The sequence below is a fragment of the Toxotes jaculatrix genome, chromosome 20 (assembly GCF_017976425.1).
Source record: "Toxotes jaculatrix isolate fToxJac2 chromosome 20, fToxJac2.pri, whole genome shotgun sequence".
Classification (NCBI taxonomy): Eukaryota; Metazoa; Chordata; class Actinopteri; family Toxotidae; genus Toxotes; species Toxotes jaculatrix.
In genome coordinates this window covers 352,363-374,100 of record NC_054413.1, presented here as the reverse complement: position 1 = coordinate 374,100, position 21,738 = coordinate 352,363, and the positions used below count along the sequence as shown (strand labels likewise).

At 47.4% G+C, this 21,738-nt stretch overlaps 1 protein-coding gene and 1 pseudogene across 1 annotated transcript; both read right to left on the bottom strand.

The window, feature by feature from the left end:
• Positions 1-178: 178 nt before the first annotated feature.
• LOC121200379 lies at positions 179-5,720 on the bottom strand (annotated as a pseudogene).
• A 1,664-nt stretch (positions 5,721-7,384) lies between these two features.
• On the bottom strand, positions 7,385-20,575 carry LOC121200790 (5'-AMP-activated protein kinase subunit gamma-2-like). The gene is made up of 19 exons (XM_041066294.1): positions 20,480-20,575; positions 19,793-19,933; positions 19,486-19,584; positions 18,770-18,951; positions 18,505-18,617; positions 14,919-15,133; positions 12,356-12,404; positions 11,581-11,690; positions 11,354-11,435; positions 11,154-11,212; positions 10,972-11,017; positions 10,831-10,885; positions 10,483-10,609; positions 10,141-10,306; positions 10,018-10,055; positions 9,772-9,918; positions 9,409-9,502; positions 8,821-9,163; positions 7,385-7,487 (listed from the first exon to the last, which is right to left on the bottom strand). The coding sequence occupies exons 3-19, from the start codon at positions 19,561-19,563 to the stop codon at positions 7,385-7,387; spliced, it is 2,007 nt and encodes a 668-aa protein (XP_040922228.1). The 5' UTR covers positions 19,564-19,584; positions 19,793-19,933; positions 20,480-20,575.
• Between the last annotated feature and the right edge of the window lie 1,163 nt (positions 20,576-21,738).

Below are 21,738 nucleotides of genomic sequence, written 5' to 3'. Positions count from 1 at the left end.
ACATCAACCTCTGGAAGCTGAAACACTGTCCTGTCCAACATGTCCCCATCATGACTCTGCTCCTGTCTCCCTTTAAATAAACCCTGCTCAAGTCTTTGACTTTTATTTGGAGCCATAAGGAAAACCATTTGGAAAGACTGAGAACTTCTCAACACACTGACCATTTAAAACTACAGTCAATGGTACCAATGAAGAATCTACAGGAAACTACAACAGCTCCAGTCAGTGGACTGACCTCAGAGTCTCCAGTCTACAGTTTGGACTCTCCAGTCCAGCAGACAGCAGCTTCACTCCTGAATCCTGCAGGTCTTTGTTTCCACTCAGGTCCAGCTCTGTGAGGTGGGAGGGGTTGGACTTCAGAGCTGAGGCCACGACTTCACAGTGAGTCTCTGAGAGTCCACAGCGAGAGAGTCTGTAATGAGACATTAATGATAAAACATGTTATTATGAAAGAGGAAAGTTTCTATTTACTTTCTGCATTTGATGAGAAAAGACTTGGAGCTGTTTTGATGAATATTTGCTCTTCACATCACTGGTTCAGCAAATCTTATCTGTGTGTGTTTGACATGAAACACTGATTCTCATCACTCTCTCTCAGACCTGCACAGTTTTCATTGTTTGACTTTAATGTTGCAGAAGAAGAGAGAGAACATGTGCTCACAGTAAGTCTTCCATAATGTCCACAGTGTGTCCGTGTGATCTGATCTGACTCCACTAAGTTATCATGAGGCCGTCTCCATTAGAAAAACATTTTTACTGTCCAGGATTTTTCTCTGACTCCAGGATATTTTTCTCCAGTTGAGCTCAGTGAACAGTGACAGCTGCTAAAGATGATCTCTCTCTGTGAGCTACCTGCTGCTGTTAGCTCCACCTCCATCAGCTGCAACATGTGCTGACTTTTACCAAAAGGTACAAATGAAACGAACGGACCGACAATATCAGAGCTGCACATATTTAAATATGAAAGGATGAAATATTTAGACGAGCGTGGCAGATGACTGAATGATGATTTGTGGTCAACACAAAACTGATGGAGCACAAACACAATGAACAAACCAATAAGGACGAATTCTTTTCAACATGATGTGATCAGAGAGATGTGATCTGTCTTTAGGAGAAATATTTCCATGTCATGGAAATGGTTATTAAATATTCCATTATCAAAACAATAAAACAATAACAGGAAGTCATTCAAGGTTTCACAAATGAATGAATGAATTCATCCAGAAATAATCAGACTGAATTACTAAGGATTTGATGAACTGACATTTAAATGGACAATGAAAGGATGAATTATTCAAAGAATTTACACATGAATATATTCATCCTTTCATAAATCTGTCACATTAAAAAACAAAAATCCACATTAAATCAATAATCAATAACAGCTTTGCTCTCACAGCATCTGAATCAGCTCAAGAACATCTGTGAAAAATAAAACTGACACATTGATTTAAATCAACCAGTGGAACACTGTGTTTAGAACAATAAGAACTTTATCGTCTGTGTATCTGAAGAACTTAACCACTAATCTACAGAATGATTGATCATGTTATTGATCGTGTTATTGATCATGTCTGGACTCACCGAGCCTTTCTGCAGTTCCTCACAGCTGGGATCAGTCTCCGTCGTCCCTCCTTTGATGTGTTGTACTTGTCCAGGTCCAACTCATCCAGAACCTCCTCTGACATCTGCAGCATGTAGGCCAGAGCTGAGCAGTGGACCTCAGAGAGTCTCTGCTCTGATCTGTTCTCTGACTTCAGGAACTCTTGGATCTCCTGATGTACTGAGAGGTCGTTCATCTCCATCAGACAGTGGAAGATGTTGATGCTTCTGTCAGGAGACATTTCATCACTGTTCATCTCCTTCAGGTTGTCAATGGCTGTCTGGATGGTCTCTGGTCTGGTCTCTGTCTGACCCAGCAGGCCTCCTAAGAGTCTCTGGTTGGACTCCAGACAGAGGCCATGAAGGAAGCGAACAAACAGGTCCAGGTGGCCATTTTTACTGCTCAGGGATTTTTTCACTGCTTCCATCAGGAAGAGATCCAGGCTTGAATCAACACGTTGTTTTCTCAGGAAGTCCTTCAGTACCTCTGTCTTCCTGTTGGTGTAACAGTGGAACATGTAGACTGCAGCCAGAAACTCCTGAATGCTCAGATGAACAAAGCAGTAGACAGTTTTCTGGAAGATCACACTCTCTCTTTTGAAGATCTGTGTACAAACTCCTGAGTAAACCGAGGCCTCTGTGACATCAAGACCACACCGCTCCAGGTCTTCTTGGTAGAACATGATGTTTCCTGTCTCCAGATGTTCAAACGCCAGCCTCCCCAGCTTCAGAAGAACGTCCCTGTCAGCCTCCGTCAGCTCCCGTGGACTGGTCTCATGTCCTCCATCATACTTCTGCTTCTTCCTGTTTGTCTGAACCAGCAGGAAGTGTGAGTACAGGTCAGTCAGGGTCTTGGGCAGCTCTCCTCTCTGCTCTGTGGTCAACATGTGCTCCAGAACTGTAGCAGAGATCCAGCAGAAGACTGGGATCTGACACATGATGTGGAGGCTCCTGGACGTCTTGATGTGTGAGATGATTCTGCTGGACAGCTCTTCATCACTGGATCTCCTCCTGAAGTACTCCTCCTTCTGGGCGTCGGTGAAGCCTCGTACTTCTGTTACCCTGTCCACACACGTAGGAGGGATCTGATTGGCCGCCGCCGGTCGGGAAGTTATCCAGACCAGAGCCGAGGGAAGCAGATTCCCCCGGATGAGGTTTGTCAGCAGCACGTTGACCGATGACTCCTGTGTGACGTCAGACACGACCTCCCTGCTGCTGAAATCCAGTGAAAGTCTGCTTTCATCCAGGCCTGAACTCCCTGAACGAAAGCAGAACCAGCAGACTCACATCTTGGTTTTCCGAGCCCTCGGCCCAGTCCAGACTGAACTTCTGCACTGAGAAGGTTTTTCCAACGCCAGCGACGCCGTTGGTCAGGACGACTCTGATGCGTCTCTGTTGCTCAGGTAAGGCTTTAAAGATTTGGTGGCACCTGATTGGAGCGTCATGGAGGGTCTTCATCTTGGAAACGCTCTCCAGCTGCTTCACCTCATGTTGGGTATTAACCTCTTCACTCTGTCCCTCTGTGATGTAGAGCTCAGTGTAGATCCTGTTGAGGAGGGTTCCACTTCCTGTTTGATCAGTTCCTTCAGTCACACGTTCACATCTCCTCCTCAGACTGATCTTATGTTCATCTAAAACCTCCTGCAGACCACCATCTGCTGAAAGACAAGAGACAATGTCAGACTAAAGAAAGACAATGTGAGAACCTGCTGATTCTTTTCATCAGCTCCATAAAAACTAAAGACAAGCAAAGAAAAGCTTTTTCATTTTCTGCTGTTTCTGATCATCTTCAATGCCAAAGCTGTATGATAGAACAAATGACAGTGTATAAAAGCACAGCTCCTGTTTTCAGACATGATGCCATCAGCAGACACAGCTACAGTCTTACTTTGTACAGAGCTGCTCTGACTGGCTGTCTGCGGTCCAGGTCCTGATCTGGGTCTTTTTCCACACTGGGGACAAGGGGAGTCTCCTGATGGACCAGACTGGTCCCAGTATGAGCTGATGCACTGTCTGCAGAACCAGTGTCCACAGCTGGTAGAGACTGGATCCTTCAGGACGTCCTGACACAAAGCACAGCAGGACAGCTGCTGGTCCACAGAGACACCTGTCCTCTTCTTCCATCTATGGACATTAACACATTGGTTATAACACATTACATGAGTTGTAGTTAAGTTGAATGCAGCTCTATAATCTCATAAAGTTAAATTAGTGGCAGTGATAAATCAGACAGCTGTGTGTATACACTTCCATTTCCTCTTCACAGGTTTTACACCTTTCAACAGGAAACAGTTCATGTGTAGACAGGAAGTTCAGCAGTGCTGCTTTACTTCAGTGTTACCTGAACAAACCCTCTGAGCAGCTTCACTGAACAAGGACAAACACAATGTGACTGTGACTTGAGAAACTAGAATTACCCCCCACATACACACAGTGTTCTGCCTCCACCAACCAGTTCAGTGGCAGTCTGTCCAGTCTATGTCTGTCCAGACTCAGTCTCTAACCTTGTGTCTGATCCAGGTTCATAACTGAAGTATGGAGGATCATCTCTGGACCGGTCACTCTTCATAGATGGACAGATGGATCCTGGAAACTTTTCTCTCAGTCTGTGGAAAAATCCAATATTTCACATATGAATCCTTGTAAAGAGCAGATGTGAACTATAACATGGCGTCTGATCAGGATGTGATGATGACAGCAGTTGTGTCCACGTCTCTATCAGCTCGTCCTGAACATACAGTGTCAGTGCCAGGTCTGTCTGCTAATTGGTCCAATTCCATTAAAAGGACCAGCTCAGTTACAAAGGTCATTAGAAGAAGCCAGATTCTTTAACATCAAGTTTAATCTTCTGATTCATCAAACACTGTAAATGAGTTTAGTTTGTGTTCTGAGTGAAACAAACACAGATCACTGTGTTTAAAGAACAGGTGTCTCCACAGCAGAAACAGTCTCTTACATTGTGCCTGGTCGAGGTTCATTACTGAAGTATGGAGGTTCATCTTTAGATCGGTCACTCTTCACAGACAGATGGATGGATCCTGGAGAATGTGCTCTGTCCTGCTTTCTATATAAATAGGGCATCGTCTCTGTTCTGAGAGTTAAACCTGTAACACTGCAGACACACACACACACACACACACACACACACACACACACACAGTATAATAAACTCAGTCAGTTCTTCATCTCTTAAATTAAAAGCTTCTCATTTATTTTACATTTATAAATTTAAACCATGTATATTTTCCATCCATCATAAAAACAAACTTTGACTTTAAATCAACAGCTGCTCAGACTTCACATAATCATCACATGTTCCATATTCAGCTGTGAGAGAGAAGAAACCAGGAAAATAAACAGGACAGCCCATCTGAAGATGTCACCTTGGGCCCTGACTCTCTGAGACTTTATACTGGATGGTTCTTTTTCTAAAATACACTTTAACACACTGAACAGGAAGAAACAGCAGGTGAATCACTAATGAGAGAAACCATTATTTCTGGACCTGATATTAACTCTCACCCTGCTCACTTCCTGTTTCCTGCTCCTACTGCGGAGTTTAAAATGGCGTCTGCCTGACTCATACTTTCGCTTTCAGTGTGTGTCTCTTCTCTTACTTGTACGTGTGTTCAGACCTGTGGCTCCGTTATTTCCTCCTTTCTGCTCCTGTCTTTGTAGCTGCTGGAGTCACAGGAAACTCAGGATGAACCAACTTTTCTCTCCGGTTTACACTTTATCTGCTTCAGCAGACGCGACTTCGTCTCTGTCCGTGTTCAGATCTACGCAGCCGCAGTCAGCCGCTCCTATCACAGATAAACGTTCACATAATCCACATTTAAAGTCGCTCACACCTTTCTACAGTCGCTTCCAGCTCAAAACGCGAGCGGGACTTTGATTTTACAGCTTTCTCTCAACCTTCCTGACTGTTAGCTCACCGTTAGCTACCGACCCGGACACGACGACGCGCTCACTTTACTAAAACTAACTCTTATTTTCCGGTAAAACTTCAGCTCTGTGTCACAGACGGAGTCAGACAGGTTACTGACAGCCTACAGTCCACCAGGAGACTGAACCAGACCCTCTGACAGAGAAATAATGACGATAATAAATGTTAAACTTACACTGCGTCACAGACGATCCGCCATTTTCAATAACTCTCACACTTCCTGTTGAGTTCCTTCACAATAAAAGCATCAACTCTATTTCTTCTACAACTGCGTTAAGATTTTTTGTTTACCGTCGATGATAATAAACAACAGTCTCATCTGTGAGTCACTCTTTTTATCAACACCAAATATTAATAATTTACTAATCCACCATAGTAAATAGTATTACTACCAGTAGTGCTATATTTACTCTTGCTCCTCACTGATTTTTGAAGTTCTGCAGATTCCCTCATCACAGTCTGATCTTAAACTTTAAAGAATTTCTCGTTTTTTTATGTGTACCTACTTTGTTTTAAATGTGATTTATACATTTAGTTAGTTACATATCCACTGTAAAGACATAAGACAAAATAAACATTAGGCCAAAGCCATGAACACGCCTGCGTTTCCATGTTTTGTGGAGATGACTGGGTCAAACAAATTTCAGCCAGGACGCTGAGGTTCAGATCTTATTTTATGTCTTGGCCTCGACTCAGAAATGAAAGGTGTGATCAGAGAGGGAGGGGGCAGAGCAGGCCTCTGTTTAATGAGGCTGTTTTTGTTCAGACATTCAGGTTTTTCTCTGAAAATAAAGCTCACAGCAGCAAATACACAATATGAAAATTCTTAGGCTGGAATGAATCTACATCATATATTTAATAATCAGTTATTCCTTTCTAATTATCAGGTCCTTAGATATTAAATCTGCCCAGTGCAGACAGGAGCGTGTCACGCTTCTGAACCACGTCATTTCCAGCAAATGGAGAGGGGAGGAGTTACTGTGACCAGGTGATGCAGGTACATGTTCAACAGAGAAAACTACAAAAGTGAAAGTATTGAGCCGTCACTTGGTTCACACTCCATTTTAAATTGTCACAGGTAAAGCAGAATGAACAGGGTAAGTGTTCTGATGCTGAGATACTCCTTTACACCACCTCCTGGTGTAAAGGAGTATCTCAGCTTTGACTCCACTGGGCTGATCTGCTCTCAAGCCTGATGTCTGTGCTGAGCATGAAGGCTGCGCCTCTTCACCATCGTATGTGTGTTTTGTCTGGTCTGGTGTTGTGGCTCTGTGATTGGAGCCGCTGCTACACATTTTTAATCCTGAAATAAACAGGGAGGTCCACCCGTGTGAACCGCAGTGAGCTCATTACTTCTCTGTCAGTCAACATGATTAATAATCATTTATTCATTTCAAGCCAACATTAACATCACCACGCGAAACATCTTTAAACAGTCGACCATATATTCACTGATAAGGTCTGCATTACTGTGGCTGCAGGTGAGTATGCACATGCACTGTGCTGCTCCTCCTGTTACTGCAGCAGCAGCAGTATTAGTAGTAATAGTAGTAGTGTAGGTTTGTGTTCAGTGAAGTCTGAGCTGAAAACATATTTCACTCTATGTTCTGTACATGCTAATTCATTCCCCTTGTATTTGTAAATGAATGGAGCGTCAGAGCCCAGGTACTGAGCATCAGCCATCAAACAGCAGCTCAGGTGAGTCCGAATGAAAATGAAACCAGAACATGACGAATAAAAGAAAAATCATCAAGATGTTTTATTCACCGTTTTACCGACAACAGCGTGAACAGTACGTTTATAAAAACAGGACGAGACTGTCAGAATAAAGCATCACTCAGGACTCGGTTCATCTCCATGGAAACACGTCAGTCCCTCTGCAGACTCGTCCAGATGAACCGTGATGCCTTCACTGTCATCACGGTTCATCTGGAGGCTGGATGTTCAGCAGGACCTGCACCTCTACGTCCGTATACTACATTTCCCAGAGTCCCCATGGGCACACTGGAGTAAAGGTTTGTAGAAGGCGGCGTTTTAGGGGACAAAGGTTCGGGAGATGATCAGGTTCAGTCTGACAGTGACATCAAATCTGACCTGTCATTGGTCTGATCTCAATCCATCTCTGAACTCAACCAGAATCTATAAATAACTGATCAATAAAATCTATCTTTGTACAGAGTGATTTAAAAGATTTACATCAGGATCAATCTAATCTCAGCTACAGCAGATTAACAGATTCAGACACATCTGGAATTAAAACTATGATAATAAAGGTTTGGATTTAAAACTCTCTCTCCACCAATCAGAAACCGCAGCTAAGATGAAAGGCACCGACGACAACTCCATGAACCCGCCCCTTTATGACGTCACAAAGAGATTGCCGTGGAGACGCGTCAGTCCAATAAGATAGAAAGTGATCGTGTCTGTTAGAAATGTTTTACAGGACTTTGCTCTGAAAGCTTTGAACCTTTCCAGATTTCTGTCTCTGAGTTTGGTTTGTGAGACTAAAATGTGAAACCCAGGACCATGTGTCCACACACCTGGATTTCACGCCTCCTAAAACCAGGTCAGGTAGGAATTTACCTGCGTTCTAGACGCTGATGTGACATTTGAGGTGATGACCTTTATGAATATTCGTCCTGAGACGATCAAACCGTTTCACATTGGAAGCAGCTGCAGCTTTTCCTCTGAACTGATCCTCTGAGAGGCCGTCAGAGATCTGATTGGCTCCAGCACACATCAGCCAATGAAAAGCAGACTCTCAGAGCCTCCCAGCCAATCACACGTCAGCCTGCCATCCCTCCCAGTTCCTCTTCTTCTTCTATGGTGAGCGGCTCGACTGGAGTAGCCAAGTCCAGAGACACGCCAGGTGAGGATGTCATGCCGCCTCCCCCTCCCCATCCTCTTCTCATTCATCATCTCCTCCATCTTTCATCTCCTCCTTCTCTTCCTCCTCTCCTTCTCCTGCCTCCTCTTCCTCCCCCTTTGTCCCATCCTCCTCCTCCTCCTCCATCACTCCTTCACCAGTCTCCTCTTCCTCCCCCACTTTCCCTCCTTCCTCTTCCTTTGTCCCATCCTCCTCCTCCATCACTCCTTCACCAGTCCCCTCCTCCTCCTCCTCCCCCACTTTCCCTCCTTCCTCTTCCTTTGTCCCATCCTCCTCCTCCTCCATCACTCCTTCACCAGTCTCCTCCTCCTCCTCCTCCTCCTCCTCCTCCCCCACTTTCCCTCCTTCCTCTTCCTTTGTCCCATCCTCCTCCTCTCTCAGCCCGTCACCAGTCTCCTCTTCCTCCCTCTCGTTCACCTGTCCTTCCTCCTTCTCTCCATTGTCTGTCTCTGTCTCTATCTCCCCCTCCCTCTCTGTCTCCCCCTGTTGGCAGGTCTCTGCAGTGTCAGCGTCCCTGCAGCCTATCTGTGTCTCTGTTCCTTTGCCTGGCTCCTGGTCTTGATCTGGTTCAGGTTTGACTTGTGTCCCTGTCTCTGTACAAAGCTCCAGCACTTGGCACCGAACATGGTCCTGGTCCTGGTCCAGTCCAGTTTTACATCCTGTCTCTGGTCCCGTTGAGTCCAAAGCTGTGTGCTGAGAGGGGAGAGACTCCTTCCTCCCCAGACCTGCAGACAGAATGAGTTTGGCCTGATTGTTTTGTCTCTGTCACGACGCTTTAACAAACAAACAAACAATCCATCGATCAATTGGCTGCACCACCTGTGACCACACCCAACAGTGATGTCACAGTGACCCAGAGAACCCTGGGTAATTTACTCCTTTTCTCTCGTTCTGTTTGTACTTCGACAGGTTAGTGAAAGTCCTGTGTGTGTGTGTGTGTGTGTGTGTGTGTGTGTGTGTGTGTGTGTACCTGCGGGGGTTAGTACGAGCGCCTGCAGGATGTCGGACAGAGAGACGATGCCGACGATATGAGACTCCTCATCAACTACTACCAGCCTGTGAACCTGCACACACACACACACACACGCTTGTTAGCCCCTCCCTGTGTGTTACCGTGGCGATCCAGTGGTCATGTGATCATCACTCTGTTCCACTCTTCTTAGTGAACGTTGTGATGCTTTGCCTCGTGTCTCTCAGGCAGAACGTTCTTCGTGTGGTTCCTCAGGGATCACCTGCACTCAGAGCATGTTCCTGACCTTTGAACCCTCAGGTCCTCAGGTTGTTTTGCTCTGCAAACGTTTGATTGATGTGTGTGTATGCGTGTGCGCGGTACCTCGGCCTTCACGATGCGGTCCACGATGGTCTCCAGTGTTTCCAGTTTGTTGCACTTCATGACTCCTTCAAAGTACTGGGATCTGTGCCTGAGGGCCTGAGTGACCGTCACGTCCAGGTTGTTGTAGGTCTTCTCTGCTGCCAGGTTCTGTTCACACACATCACACTCAGCTTTCGTCTGCGTCTTCACTCAGTAAACACACCTCTAATCATGACTGTGGCGTTACCAGAGCACGGGTTTACTCACAATGACGTCAAACTTGGAGTAGATATCCACCACTTTACCTGCAGACACAGAACCACAGCCTGTTTAAACCGTGCACACTTCACAGAGCAGCCGACCTGTGGCTGTGCCGTTTCTGACAGTTACCGTGGTGATCGACGACGGGCAGGGCGGAGACACGGCGGTGCGTGAACACGGACAGCGCGGTGATGAGCGGCGTGTCAGGGTGGATGTAGGCGATGTTGGCGTACGTCCCCACGCCGAGCTCCTCCAGGGTCTGCTTCATGAAGGCCGGCATGGGCATCTCACACACCTGACACACACACACACACACACACACACACAAGGTTTACTGATCTCAGTCACAATGATCAATGACAGTGACAGGTGATCGCACTGTTTCCATTCACTCAGATAAACAGGTGTTTTTGACCCTCTGTCCACCAGGGTGGAGGTTTTTTTAATGCCCCTTCTGCCCCCCCAACTCACAAATAGCTGCAGGAACTTGAGGATCCTCTTGTGTGTCAGGATGTAGAGAGCGTTCCCACTGACCGGGTCGATGACAGGAAGACGATGGATCTTATTCTTTATCAGAGAGTACACCGCTTCAAATATGCTGGGGAGGGGGGGGGGGGGGGGGTCAGGGGGAGGGAGAGGGGGAGGAAGGGGTGGGTGGTGGGGGGCAGAGAAAGACTTCATGAATACTCTCTCCTTGTTTCCTCCTCTCCTTGTTTCCTCTCCTCTCTCTGTGTATTTTCAGCACTTGATAAATTATTCAGTGACTCTGATTCCTGAACAGTCCCTGTATGAAAATAACTCACACACACACACGGGTACCTGGCGTCAGGTGAGATGTGGACCAGGGGTTTGAAGGTCTCCTGCAGGTACAGCTCTGTCAACATCAACATGTGTTATTATTGTGAAAATCTAACAAATACACAAACAAACCGCACAGATCCACAGATGAAGAGTTCTCACCTCTCCACGTCTCGATTTTATGCTCCTCCAGCTCGTAGATCTGGACCTGACAGAGACAGAGACACTGGTCAGCTGACTGTCGCTCAGCCTGCAGGTCATCTGTCTGTCTGTCTGTCTGTCTGTCTGTGTGTGTGTGTGTGTGTGTGTGTCTGTGTGTGTGTGTGTGTGTGTGTGTGTGTTACCATGGGGGATTTGTAGTATCTGGTCAGGATGTTGATGAAATCTGTGATGGTCAACATTCCTGAAAAACACAGAGATGAGTGACCTGCACAGGAAGTAAAGAGTTAAATACAGAGAGATGCAGAGGTGACAACGTGTGTGTGTGTGTGTGTGTGTCATCCTCATCCTCCACAGTGACACACACACACACACACAGTCTTACCTACGAAGCTCTGCTTCTTGCTCTCCCACAGTGGAGCAGCTCTCACTCCGTTTGCCACCAGAGCAAAGAACGCTTTCTTCACCTGATGATGACAACAACAATAATAATGATGATGATGATGATGATGATGATGTGGAGCTGCAGCAGTGAGCTGTCCAATCAGCGGAGTAACAGTAATGAGGTTGATGACTGTGGAGGTGTGTGGGCGTCGCCTGGCGGCCTCTCACCTGCAGCGTGGTGTCGAACACCACCAGTTTGGAGCTGGTGGGGATGATGTCGTAACACTTGTGACACTTCATGAAGCGCATGTAGATGTCTCTCTCCGACTCCTCCGACGCTGCAGAGACAGGACAGGAAACCGTGAAGAGGAGCCAAACTTCAGAAATACAACTGTTCACTCTTCTTCTTCTTCTGCTGTTTTTTCAGGAAATTTCCTGCTGCTTCCTGCTTCGTCAGCAGATTTTAGAGGGAAACACTTTGACCAATCCGATCAATAAAACACAAATCACATGCTTTTAATCTGGAGCTCGTTCACTCTTCACACTCAGCACGTCACGGCTCCTGGACGGCGACTCATTAGGACAAACTGACCAACCTGAACCATGAACGAATGAATGAATGACGGTAAAACATCCCTGAATCTATCATCAGTTATTAAAGAATAACCAGAGCGACATCACTTCCTGTGAGTTCAGACCTGAAAACTGCTGAGTCGAGGAGAGAAAGTGAGACCAAACTCGCTCGCCCTTCAGATTATCATAATAGTATTAACAACAATGTGTGTGTGTGTTGGTCATTGCCTAATCGCAATGGGCTGGTTGCCATGGTGACTTCAGCACTGATCAGCTGAGCTCTAAGCTGTCTGTTGCCCTGACAACAGAACAGCTGATGGCCGGTTGCTCAGCATCTGGCTGTCACAGTCTGACAGGTGTTGATCCTCTGCTGCAAAGTATCCTGGGAGGAACATCTCTGACACAGTGACTCAGCAGATTACAGTCTTACCGGCATCATCGGGGTCCGGCTGCTCCGACATGCCGTCTGCGACCTCCACCTGCCGACAACAGCACAGGACCACCTGTCAGTCAGGACGCTCTTTAGGCTTTCATTCATTCAATCTGTTTAAGTTTTAATCTGCTTCAAAACACACGAGGTGATGGAGCATCATGTGATGTGTGTGGCAGGTTATTTTCATTCAGGTGAGAGAAGCAGTTCAAGACAACACACACCAAATCTTTCCACCAAGCTCCACTCACTTTTCTCTACATTTGAAGGAAATCTCTCAACATCGTTTTCCACTCTCTCCTGCTGAAGATACAAACAGGATACGGTCTATGGCCAAAAGTATGTGGACACCTTTGTCCACTTGTGTCACAAAGCCAGCTCCACAAAGAAATGGTTTTCCCACTCTGGAAGAACACACATCAGCGTCGTCCGACACAGGGACAGACCATCTCAGCATGCAATCCAGTTTTCACGGGAGCCAGAACCGGAACAGACGGCCCATGTTCAACAATGTGACCTGACAACACTTCAAATCATAGAGTCTGATGTGGTTTAGAGATCTGCCTCCTGCCAGCAGCTTGTTTCTACAGGAGAGAAAACACGAACAACCCACACGATGCTTCATATGTCACAGGTGAAGCTGAGCTGAATCAGACATGAACTCCTGTATGAAAACAGTGAATTATTAAAGGTCTGGAGCAGATCTGTGAGCGGCCTGAACTGAACGGATTTCACGGACCCAGACCGGAACATTAGCGGCCGCTGGCGCAGTTCAGGAGGCGTTTTAAGTGATTTAAGCTGTTTTCGTATGAGCTCTGATGTTACGGATCAGGTTATCACGTCTCCGTGTTATTACTGCGCACCGTGATGCGACAGCAGCCGATCATTAGAGTCACTTGTTGTCATTAAGACAGCGAAGTGACAGCGGCCTGGGTGTTAAAATGATGAAGTCAGAGCGATTTTAGTGGTAAAAGCGCAGATTTGTGAAGGAGCTGCTGCGGCGGATTCATCACTGATCAAACTGTGCGACGTTAGCTAGCACCTACTTCACAGTCGCCGTTCATTCACGATCCTTTTCTCTCTTTCCCGCCGCCAGATCTCTTTTCTCCGCTGATGCCGACCTCCGGATGCTAAACCGGGAGCGGTTAAAATCCTCACAGCTCCATCTTGTGTCTCCGTCCGGCTGGAGGGACCCGGTCTGCCGGTAAATGGTCGTCGTAGCGTTGTACGCGCAGATCGCCGCTGTGCGCCGCTCGGTCTTTGGGTAACACTGCAGCCGAGACCACCGGAGCCGCAGGAGCTAACAAGCTAACGGAGCTAACAGGCTGCGCTTCCGGTTGAGGCTTTCACAAGAAAAGCTCTCCTGTGATTAAAAATGGTGACGGATGAAATTCTTGTTAGTGTCACTGACTGAAATGAATCAGTGACATGAGAGAGGACGGAATGAGGCAAACTGCTACATTAAAAAAACAAAAACCAAAAAAAAAACACCAAAAAAACAGATTTCTGATTCATAACTACACCATGTTAACATTTTAATTCCTTCTGAATTTATCCTTAACCCTTTGCTTTAACTCCTCTTTCCCTTTTTGTTGTCTTCGGCTTTTATCCAGTAATTTATTCCTTTTGTCTCTTGGCACAAACTGCTTGTTTTGATTTTTTTCCTCTACTGTTTCTTTTTAATTAATACTATTGATGATTTTTCACCTGGTTACTGTTGTAATATTTCTATTATTGATTTGGTCCTGTGTTTAAAATACATACAAATAAAACACAAAAACAGCAGAGTGGTTATATGAGAAAACTTGGATTGACGTCACATCAAATCAGCTGCTGATTTTATAAATTCAATCTCTCCCATCAGTGAAGACAAAAAAATCTTTAACGAGTTTTGAACTAAAGTGGTTTCATGATTAATACTGATAATATAAAATACAAGCACTAACTTCTGTGAGATTGTTTTAATGTCTGAAATATGTGGTTTAAGTTTTTATTTTGAAAGCATGGTTTCCGGACCCGTTCTTGTTGCCCGTGCGTACTTGACGCAGCCGAAGAGCGCCGGACAGAGCCGAGCCTCAGAGTGCTGTGCTGGTCTTGTCTCTGATATCAGAAGAACAGTTTGACTTTTACAGGCTGATCCTGCAGAGGAGACGATCTGTGTGTGTGAGCGGGAACTTCAGTCACTGCTGAGTCAACACGTTACAGGACCCACAGCTGGACCCACAGCTGGACTCACAGCTGGACGCACAGCTGGACACACAGCTGGAGGAACAGAGCCGACAGATGTTTAACACAGGAACTGTTCTCTGTCTTTAACCAGTGAAAGTCTGCTGTGAGCAGGTGACCAATCAAAGAACCAGATCACCGTCCTGCTCTACACTGTGGACCAATGTTGTGATCATTTATTGTTTGTTGTGTAACGTGCAGCAGTGTGCGAAGCTTCCAGGCCAGTCCACCTGCACACAGGTTCTCAGGTTGTTCCAGCATCTGCGACTTTCATGAAACAACGGGCTCAAACACAACATGAGCCAACAAACATGGAGGATCATCCTCACTCACTCACCAGCCTCCCGACAGGAAGAGGCGGAGCCAGGGGAGGCGGCTGGCAGCAGGAGGGGGAGGAGACCTGCCCGGTGTCAGGAGGTGAGGAGAAGGAGCGCAGCCTCCTGGTCTCCGGACGCCTCGGCTCAGTCAGGTACGTCTCCAGATGGAAAACACTCACCTCCTCCTGACGAGGAGGGGGAGCAGGGGGAGCAGGAGGGGAGCAAAGGCTGTGGGCTGGGAGGAGAGAGGGATGAGGGGGAGGAAGAGGAAAAGGAGTGATGAAAGGAGGAAAAGGAGGGGAGAGAAACAGAGGGGGAGGAAAGAAGGGGAGGGAGGGAGAGATTAGAAGACAGAGGAGGAGAGAGTCAGTGAGGAAACATCGCCCTCTGCAGGAAACACTGAGTCACTGCACGTACACATAATCCAGCCCTGAGTCCAGTCCTACTTATTTTACAGAGTACTGGTGTACTTTTTTTTTCTGGATACTTTTTCTTCCCTCACACACACACACACACACACACACACACACACACACACAGATTTGTTTCTTGTGGAGTCGTTTCCACACCTCAAACATAAACACTGCTCCTCCTGGCCTGCAGGGGGCAGCAGGATCCCACAACACGCTGGCATGTTATCAGTTTTGTTGTGTCTAACACTGGATTTCTGCGTCTTCATATCACAGCTACGGCGCCTGCTCAGAAATCCACCTCCATGTCGAGGCCACAGAGACACCACGAGGAGATTACAAGAGCCGTAATTGGTCCGTTTGTGTTTTCTGATGATGGTGGAGACGTGAGAGTAAAGACACGAAGACTAAAGAGTCCACATGTCAACTATAAATCCAACGCGGCTACAGATCAACATGGTCCTTCATCTGTAGTGGTCTCTGAGTCCACCTGAGGACTCTCAGTCCAGAGCTCCCTGTCTTTTAGCTCTGTTTGGTCTCCAGCAGCTGCTGAGACTGAGCCTGTCTCCGTCTCTGTCTCTGATTAATGTCGTCAACAAACCCAGACACAACAACAGAGAACATTAAGTACTCTGTGTGTGTGTGTGTGTGTGTGTTTCTCACTAAGTGTGTGTTCTTGTATAAGAGAGTGAGGCTACACGGTAACCTACATTATCCAACACACACACACACACAGCAATCTGCTAATAGGAAACTCTACACAGTGAGAGAGAGAGAGAGAGAGAGAGAGAGAGAGAGACAGGCACTTTAACAGATTAGAGAGGAGTGACACACACACACACACACACACACACACACACACACACACACACACTGCAGTAACAGGATTAGGTTTGTTCTCTCTTTGTCCCACTAAATGGACCCTGTGATGAGACTGTCCTCTCAGAAACACTTCCACTCAGTGACTGATGAGGATCATGTGACACGGCTGAAAGCTCCGGAGCAGGTGCAAGATGAGAGAAGAGATTGGTTGAGCTGGTTTCTAGGGTTTCCCAGGTGGTTGCTAAGGAAGTAGCTGGTGTGTAATCTGTAGTTTCTGGGGAGCGTGGTGGTTGCTAAGGTAATCTGTGTTTACATTAGTCCCAAACAAACAAATATACAGGATCCAAGTGTCCCTGTAGTCTTACTATTGTCCAGAGGGCCGATGGGTTCTGATCTCCCCTGGGTCATATGTCCGTCCCACTCCGCGCTGCAGGACGTCCTGCGTCCCGTCCGTCTCTGCAGCAGCTCCTTCTTCTTCCTGCTGGACAGAGGAAGTAGTTGGACGTACAGGACGCCGCAGGGCTCTGACCGCCGCCTCAGTGTCTGTCTGTCCGCCTCCTTCTGTCTCCTGTCCAGCTGTCCTCCCGCTCTGTCCTCCACCATGATCCATGACGCAGACTTCCTCCTTTCATTCCCTCTGCCCGTCTCTGTCCTCCTCCTGTCTTTCCTGTCCTCCTCCTCCATGTTAGATTCAGACTTCCTGCGTTCTTTCTTCTGTCCACCCTCGTTCCTCTTCTCCTTCGTCTTTTGGTCGTCCTCTGTCTGTCCACAGGGTTCAGACTTCCTCCTCAGCATCTGTCTGTGTACCTGTCTGTCTCTCCTGTCTGTCTGCCTCTCCTCCTCCTCCTCTCGTCCTCCGTAGGGTTCACTCCTCCTCCTCCCCGTCCATCTCTCTTTCTCCTTCCACCTCCTCAGTATCAGGCTGCTCAGACGTTTCATCACAATCAGTTCATTCAAAAAAATAAAGATAAAAACAGGCAGACAGACAGGTGGTCCGGGCAGACAGACAGGTGGTCCGGGCAGACAGACAGGTGGTCCGGGCAGACAGACAGACGGTCCGGGCAGACAGACAGACAGACGGTCCGGGCAGACAGACAGACAGACCGGTAAACTGACAGCTAAAAGTTTTTCCTGAGTGTTTCAGTCCTGCAGAGTCTCACTGCCCTGACTCTGTGTGTGTGTGTGTGTGTGTGTATGTTTGGCGTGCTGCCTGTGTTAGCCCCTCCTCCCTCGCCGCCCTACACTGTAAAAAATGTGGGCAGTAACGTCGAGTTGTATTTAAAACGAGTCTTTCTCTGCAGCTCTGACTCTGAGCAATAAGAAGCTGCTGAAACTCCTGTGACATGAAGGCAGGGACTCTGCCGCTCACCTCGGCTCCTCTGTCGCCATGACAACGTTAAATCCTGTCTGTGTTTTGGTGTCACGTCTCTGATGCAATGATCTAACGACCTGTTTTCAGAACACCTGCTTAAACCTGCAGGATTCCAGCGGGCTGCCTTTCATGACCTTCAGCTGTTAAAGGGTTTGTCCTTCAGTCACACTGACGGCTGCTGCTCATTGGACATGGTCCTGGTGTGACAAAGACTGGACAGGAAGCCACTGAGGAAAGAAAGTTTAACTTTCACTGCATTTCACGGCTGACACCTTCGTAACACTGAGCTCCTCGTCTCCTGTGGACGTGTCCTGTTCCTGCTCTGCAGTTTGAAAGGCTTTAAACAGGCTGCCTGTCCGAAGGAGAGCGGAGTCACCTGCTGCGTGTCGTCCAATCAGCTGCAGGAATGGCTGACACTGTTGTTTCTGTAGCCAATCAGCATCATGTCCCTGCGACTCATCCACAGACTCAGAAGAACCTCAGCAAAATACCCACTGACTTGTTACAGCTGACATTTTTTGCAGTGTGTCTCTGTCTGTGTGGGGATGACAAAAACAAACGCACCCTCTGCTCCATCTGGGCCTGATGTGCTTCACTTGGTTTATTAAAGGATCACGGTTACAGGATTATTATAACATCACTGAACCACGGCAACACAACAGGACCAAACCTCTGACCCACTGCGGGGACAGATTAGTGAACGCACACCAGGATCTGACTGAGACACAAACTCACCACAGAGACTCACACAGACTCCAGATAACTGCAGAGCCCTGAACACACAACAGCACAAACACAGCCTGAGCAGTCTGAGTGTGTGTGTGTGTGTGTGAGTGTGTGTGTGTGTGTGCTTTAATAAAAACAGCTAAGCTGATTAATTCCCTCTAACAGAGTCTAAATTGATTTTTAATTCAATAATCTTTGAATAAAACAAACTGCTAACACACACACACAGACACACACACAGACACACACACACACACACACACACACACACAGTACCTCTGGCCTTGTTGCTCTTGTTGCGTGTGAACAGTTTGATGCTGACGGGGGAGGACGAGGGTTGATGGTTTGAATCCCTGGAGGCCGACCTGAAGATCCCACTGAAGCTCAGCCTGACACACACAGACACACACAGACACACACAGACACACACAGACACACACAGACACACACACACACACACACACACACAGAGTCATAAGCCTGCTCTTCCACTGCTCCTGCTGCAGCCCCTCCCCTCCAGCCTGTGTCCAGGTGTGTTTACCTGCGCGGAGACTTGGGCGGTGAGTCCTGCTGAGGGGGACCAGTCTGGAAGGGAAAGATGGTTTTTGAGGAGCTGGGACTCATCCTGGAGCTGCTGGTCCTGGCTGGAGCGGAGCGGGGGCTGGAGGGAGCCCGATGGAAGGAGCTCCTGGTGGGGCTGGCAGAGTGGCACAGAGGCTCCCCCTGCAGGCCGAACAGGGGAGGGGTTATTACAGGTGAAGGACTGAGGAGGTCTGTCAGGTCCACCACTTCAAGGCTCAGCTCTTACTGTTATCACCTGCACGTGTGTCTGCAGCCAATCAGAGCTCTGTGTGCACCTGTAACCTGTTCTTCAACCAGAGTCCATGATCGATCGATCGATCATCAGACTGATTAAAATGAGCTTTAAATAAAAATCATTTCATTGATGCTCCCTTTGTTTTTCACGCTGTCTCTCATCAGTCTCGTGTCTTCGCTGACGTCTCTCAGTTATTAACAACAGAAAAACTAATAAACGTGTTTAACTTTCAGCTCGATCGTTTGTTTCTCTGCACAGTGACTGAACGACTGATCAATGATTAAACCAGTGCCAATAAATAAACACTGACCTTTGGGATCATTTGATAAAGTGTGAATTAAAACTTCAGAAAGGTCTGAGTCTGAGTCTCACAGATCTCTGGACTCACTCTGAACAGGATGCAGGAGGTCAAAGGTCAAACTCACTGCAGGTGGTTTTACCTTCCTGCTGCCGCCGGTCTCCGCTCGGCCTGGATCTCCCTCCAGGAACGGCATTGCACACTCGCTCAGCTCCATCATGTCCCTGTCCTCTGGTCTGTCCTGTAATGTGAAGACATTCTGTTCATTTCAGCTGCAGACTGAGACGTGAGCTGTTCAGACCAAAGTCGACTCAACTGTTTCTCAGGTTCATTAAACTTTACTCAGTTTTACCTTTTCAAACTTTTTAACCTGAGTTTAGCTAACTCCCATTTTTAAGCAGCAGGAAGCGAAAATTTCTACGAGAGAAATTTGTGGATGGTTCACAAACCTTCTGCTGCCAGCACCTGCCCAGTCGTTGTTAGAGAGCTGGACCAAACCCGGCTCCGTCTGGACTTCCTTTGACCTCCAAGTCTTTCAGCATCCAAACTGCAGACTGCAGTGGAAACGTGCTGAGGTGAAGCCTCCTCTCCTGTTGCATCATGGGATGGTTTGTGGGGTAAACATAGAAGTCGTGAGATTATCAGTCAAACATCTGCTGAGACAACAACACGACTGAAACCAAACTGTGAGAGGATCAGACGAGTTCGTCCCTGCTGATCCAGCATCACCAGGTTTCATGTTACTGTACAACAAACTCTCACTTCCTGTGGAGCAAACGACGACTGCGGCGAGTGATTATTACTTTTGTTGTTGATCAATCTGGTGATTATTCACACGATCAATCATCGGGCGGAAGCCTGAAGACGCTCAGTCCACGTTCACACAAACAAAAACAAACAAACCAAAAAACAAACAAAGGCATCAAACCATGAGAGAATCTGAAAAAGGATTAAAACATCTGCTGATTACGTTTCTGTGCCTCCACTGATCAGCTCACAGCTGCAGCTCACACACACACACACACGCACGCACACGCACACGCGCGCGCACACACACACACACACACACACACACACACACACACACACACACACACACACACACACACACACACACACACACACAGTGACTGTACCTTCTGATCTTCAGTCTCCAGAAATCAATAATCCAATAAATCTGCTCACACTCCTGTGTGTGTGTCTGTGTCGGTGTGTGTCTGACACACTCACACACTTTTCTGTCTCCTATCTTTTAATCCCACCCCCCTCCACCCCTCTCTGCCTCACTTCCTGTTGTTTTACACTGTGTGTGTGTGTGTGTGTGTGCCTCGGTGAACACAGGCTGCAGTAGCAGCTCTGCGTCCTGTAGGTGGCGTGTTCGGGGGACAGCGGAACAGATTCCTGACTCAACATCAAACACGTGAACAACGTCAGCGAAGTAACTGAAAGCTGCACCTGAGTTTACCTGTGTCTTACCTGAGTTTACCTGTGTCTTACCTGTGTCTTACCTGTGTGTCGGTCACGAGTCTGACGTAGAATTTACTGTCGTGTTAAATCAGTGCGTCTCTACTTCTCCATCTGTGTCACAGAAAAGTCCAGAAGCTGAAACCAAATCAGAGAATCAGGTCTGTGTTCTTTCTGCTGACTCATGAGACGACCCCTCTCATTTATCTGCTGACCCACTGGAGGGACCTGACCCCCAGGTTGGGAACCAGGAGACTGAACTATCCACCTGTATATAAAGAGGCTGAAACTGATGCTTCAGGCTGATGATTCCTGTGGGTGTTTCTGTAGCATGTGAGCACAGAACAGTGCAGGTACCAGCCCATTGTCCAGGAGCTGCTGCGTCTTTTCATCCCGTCTCCATCCCTGTCTCTGTCCCCGTCTCCGTCGCAGTCTCCGTCCCCTCAGGGATCAGGCCTTTTGTTGGACGACAAACAGATTAAAGCAGATTTAAAGCAGAAACCCAAACACAGGCGTGGTCAGTTTGCTCTGATCCTCTGACACACGTGACGCTGTTCTCAGGTCAGACTGGGGCTGATAACAGCTGTTGATATGTCTATCATCATCATCATCATCATCAGTCCAGGACCCAGAGAGACCCGGTCACTGTGACTGATAACAGCTGGAGGGACGTCGCCCCCCACAAGACTGACTGCTGGTCACATAGAGAAGCTGTGATCTGATCTCAGGCGACGGCTGCAGACATCAGAGCTCCACAAACGTCCTTCATTAGAAGATTCATCACTGATTCACCTGATATGAATAAAACAATGTTTGTGTTTGCAGAGGACAGGACCAGAGACTGACACCAGGGTGTCCAGGATCCATCTGTCCCTCTATGCACACTGACCGGTCCAGAGGTGATCCTCCATGCTTCAGTAATGAACCTGGA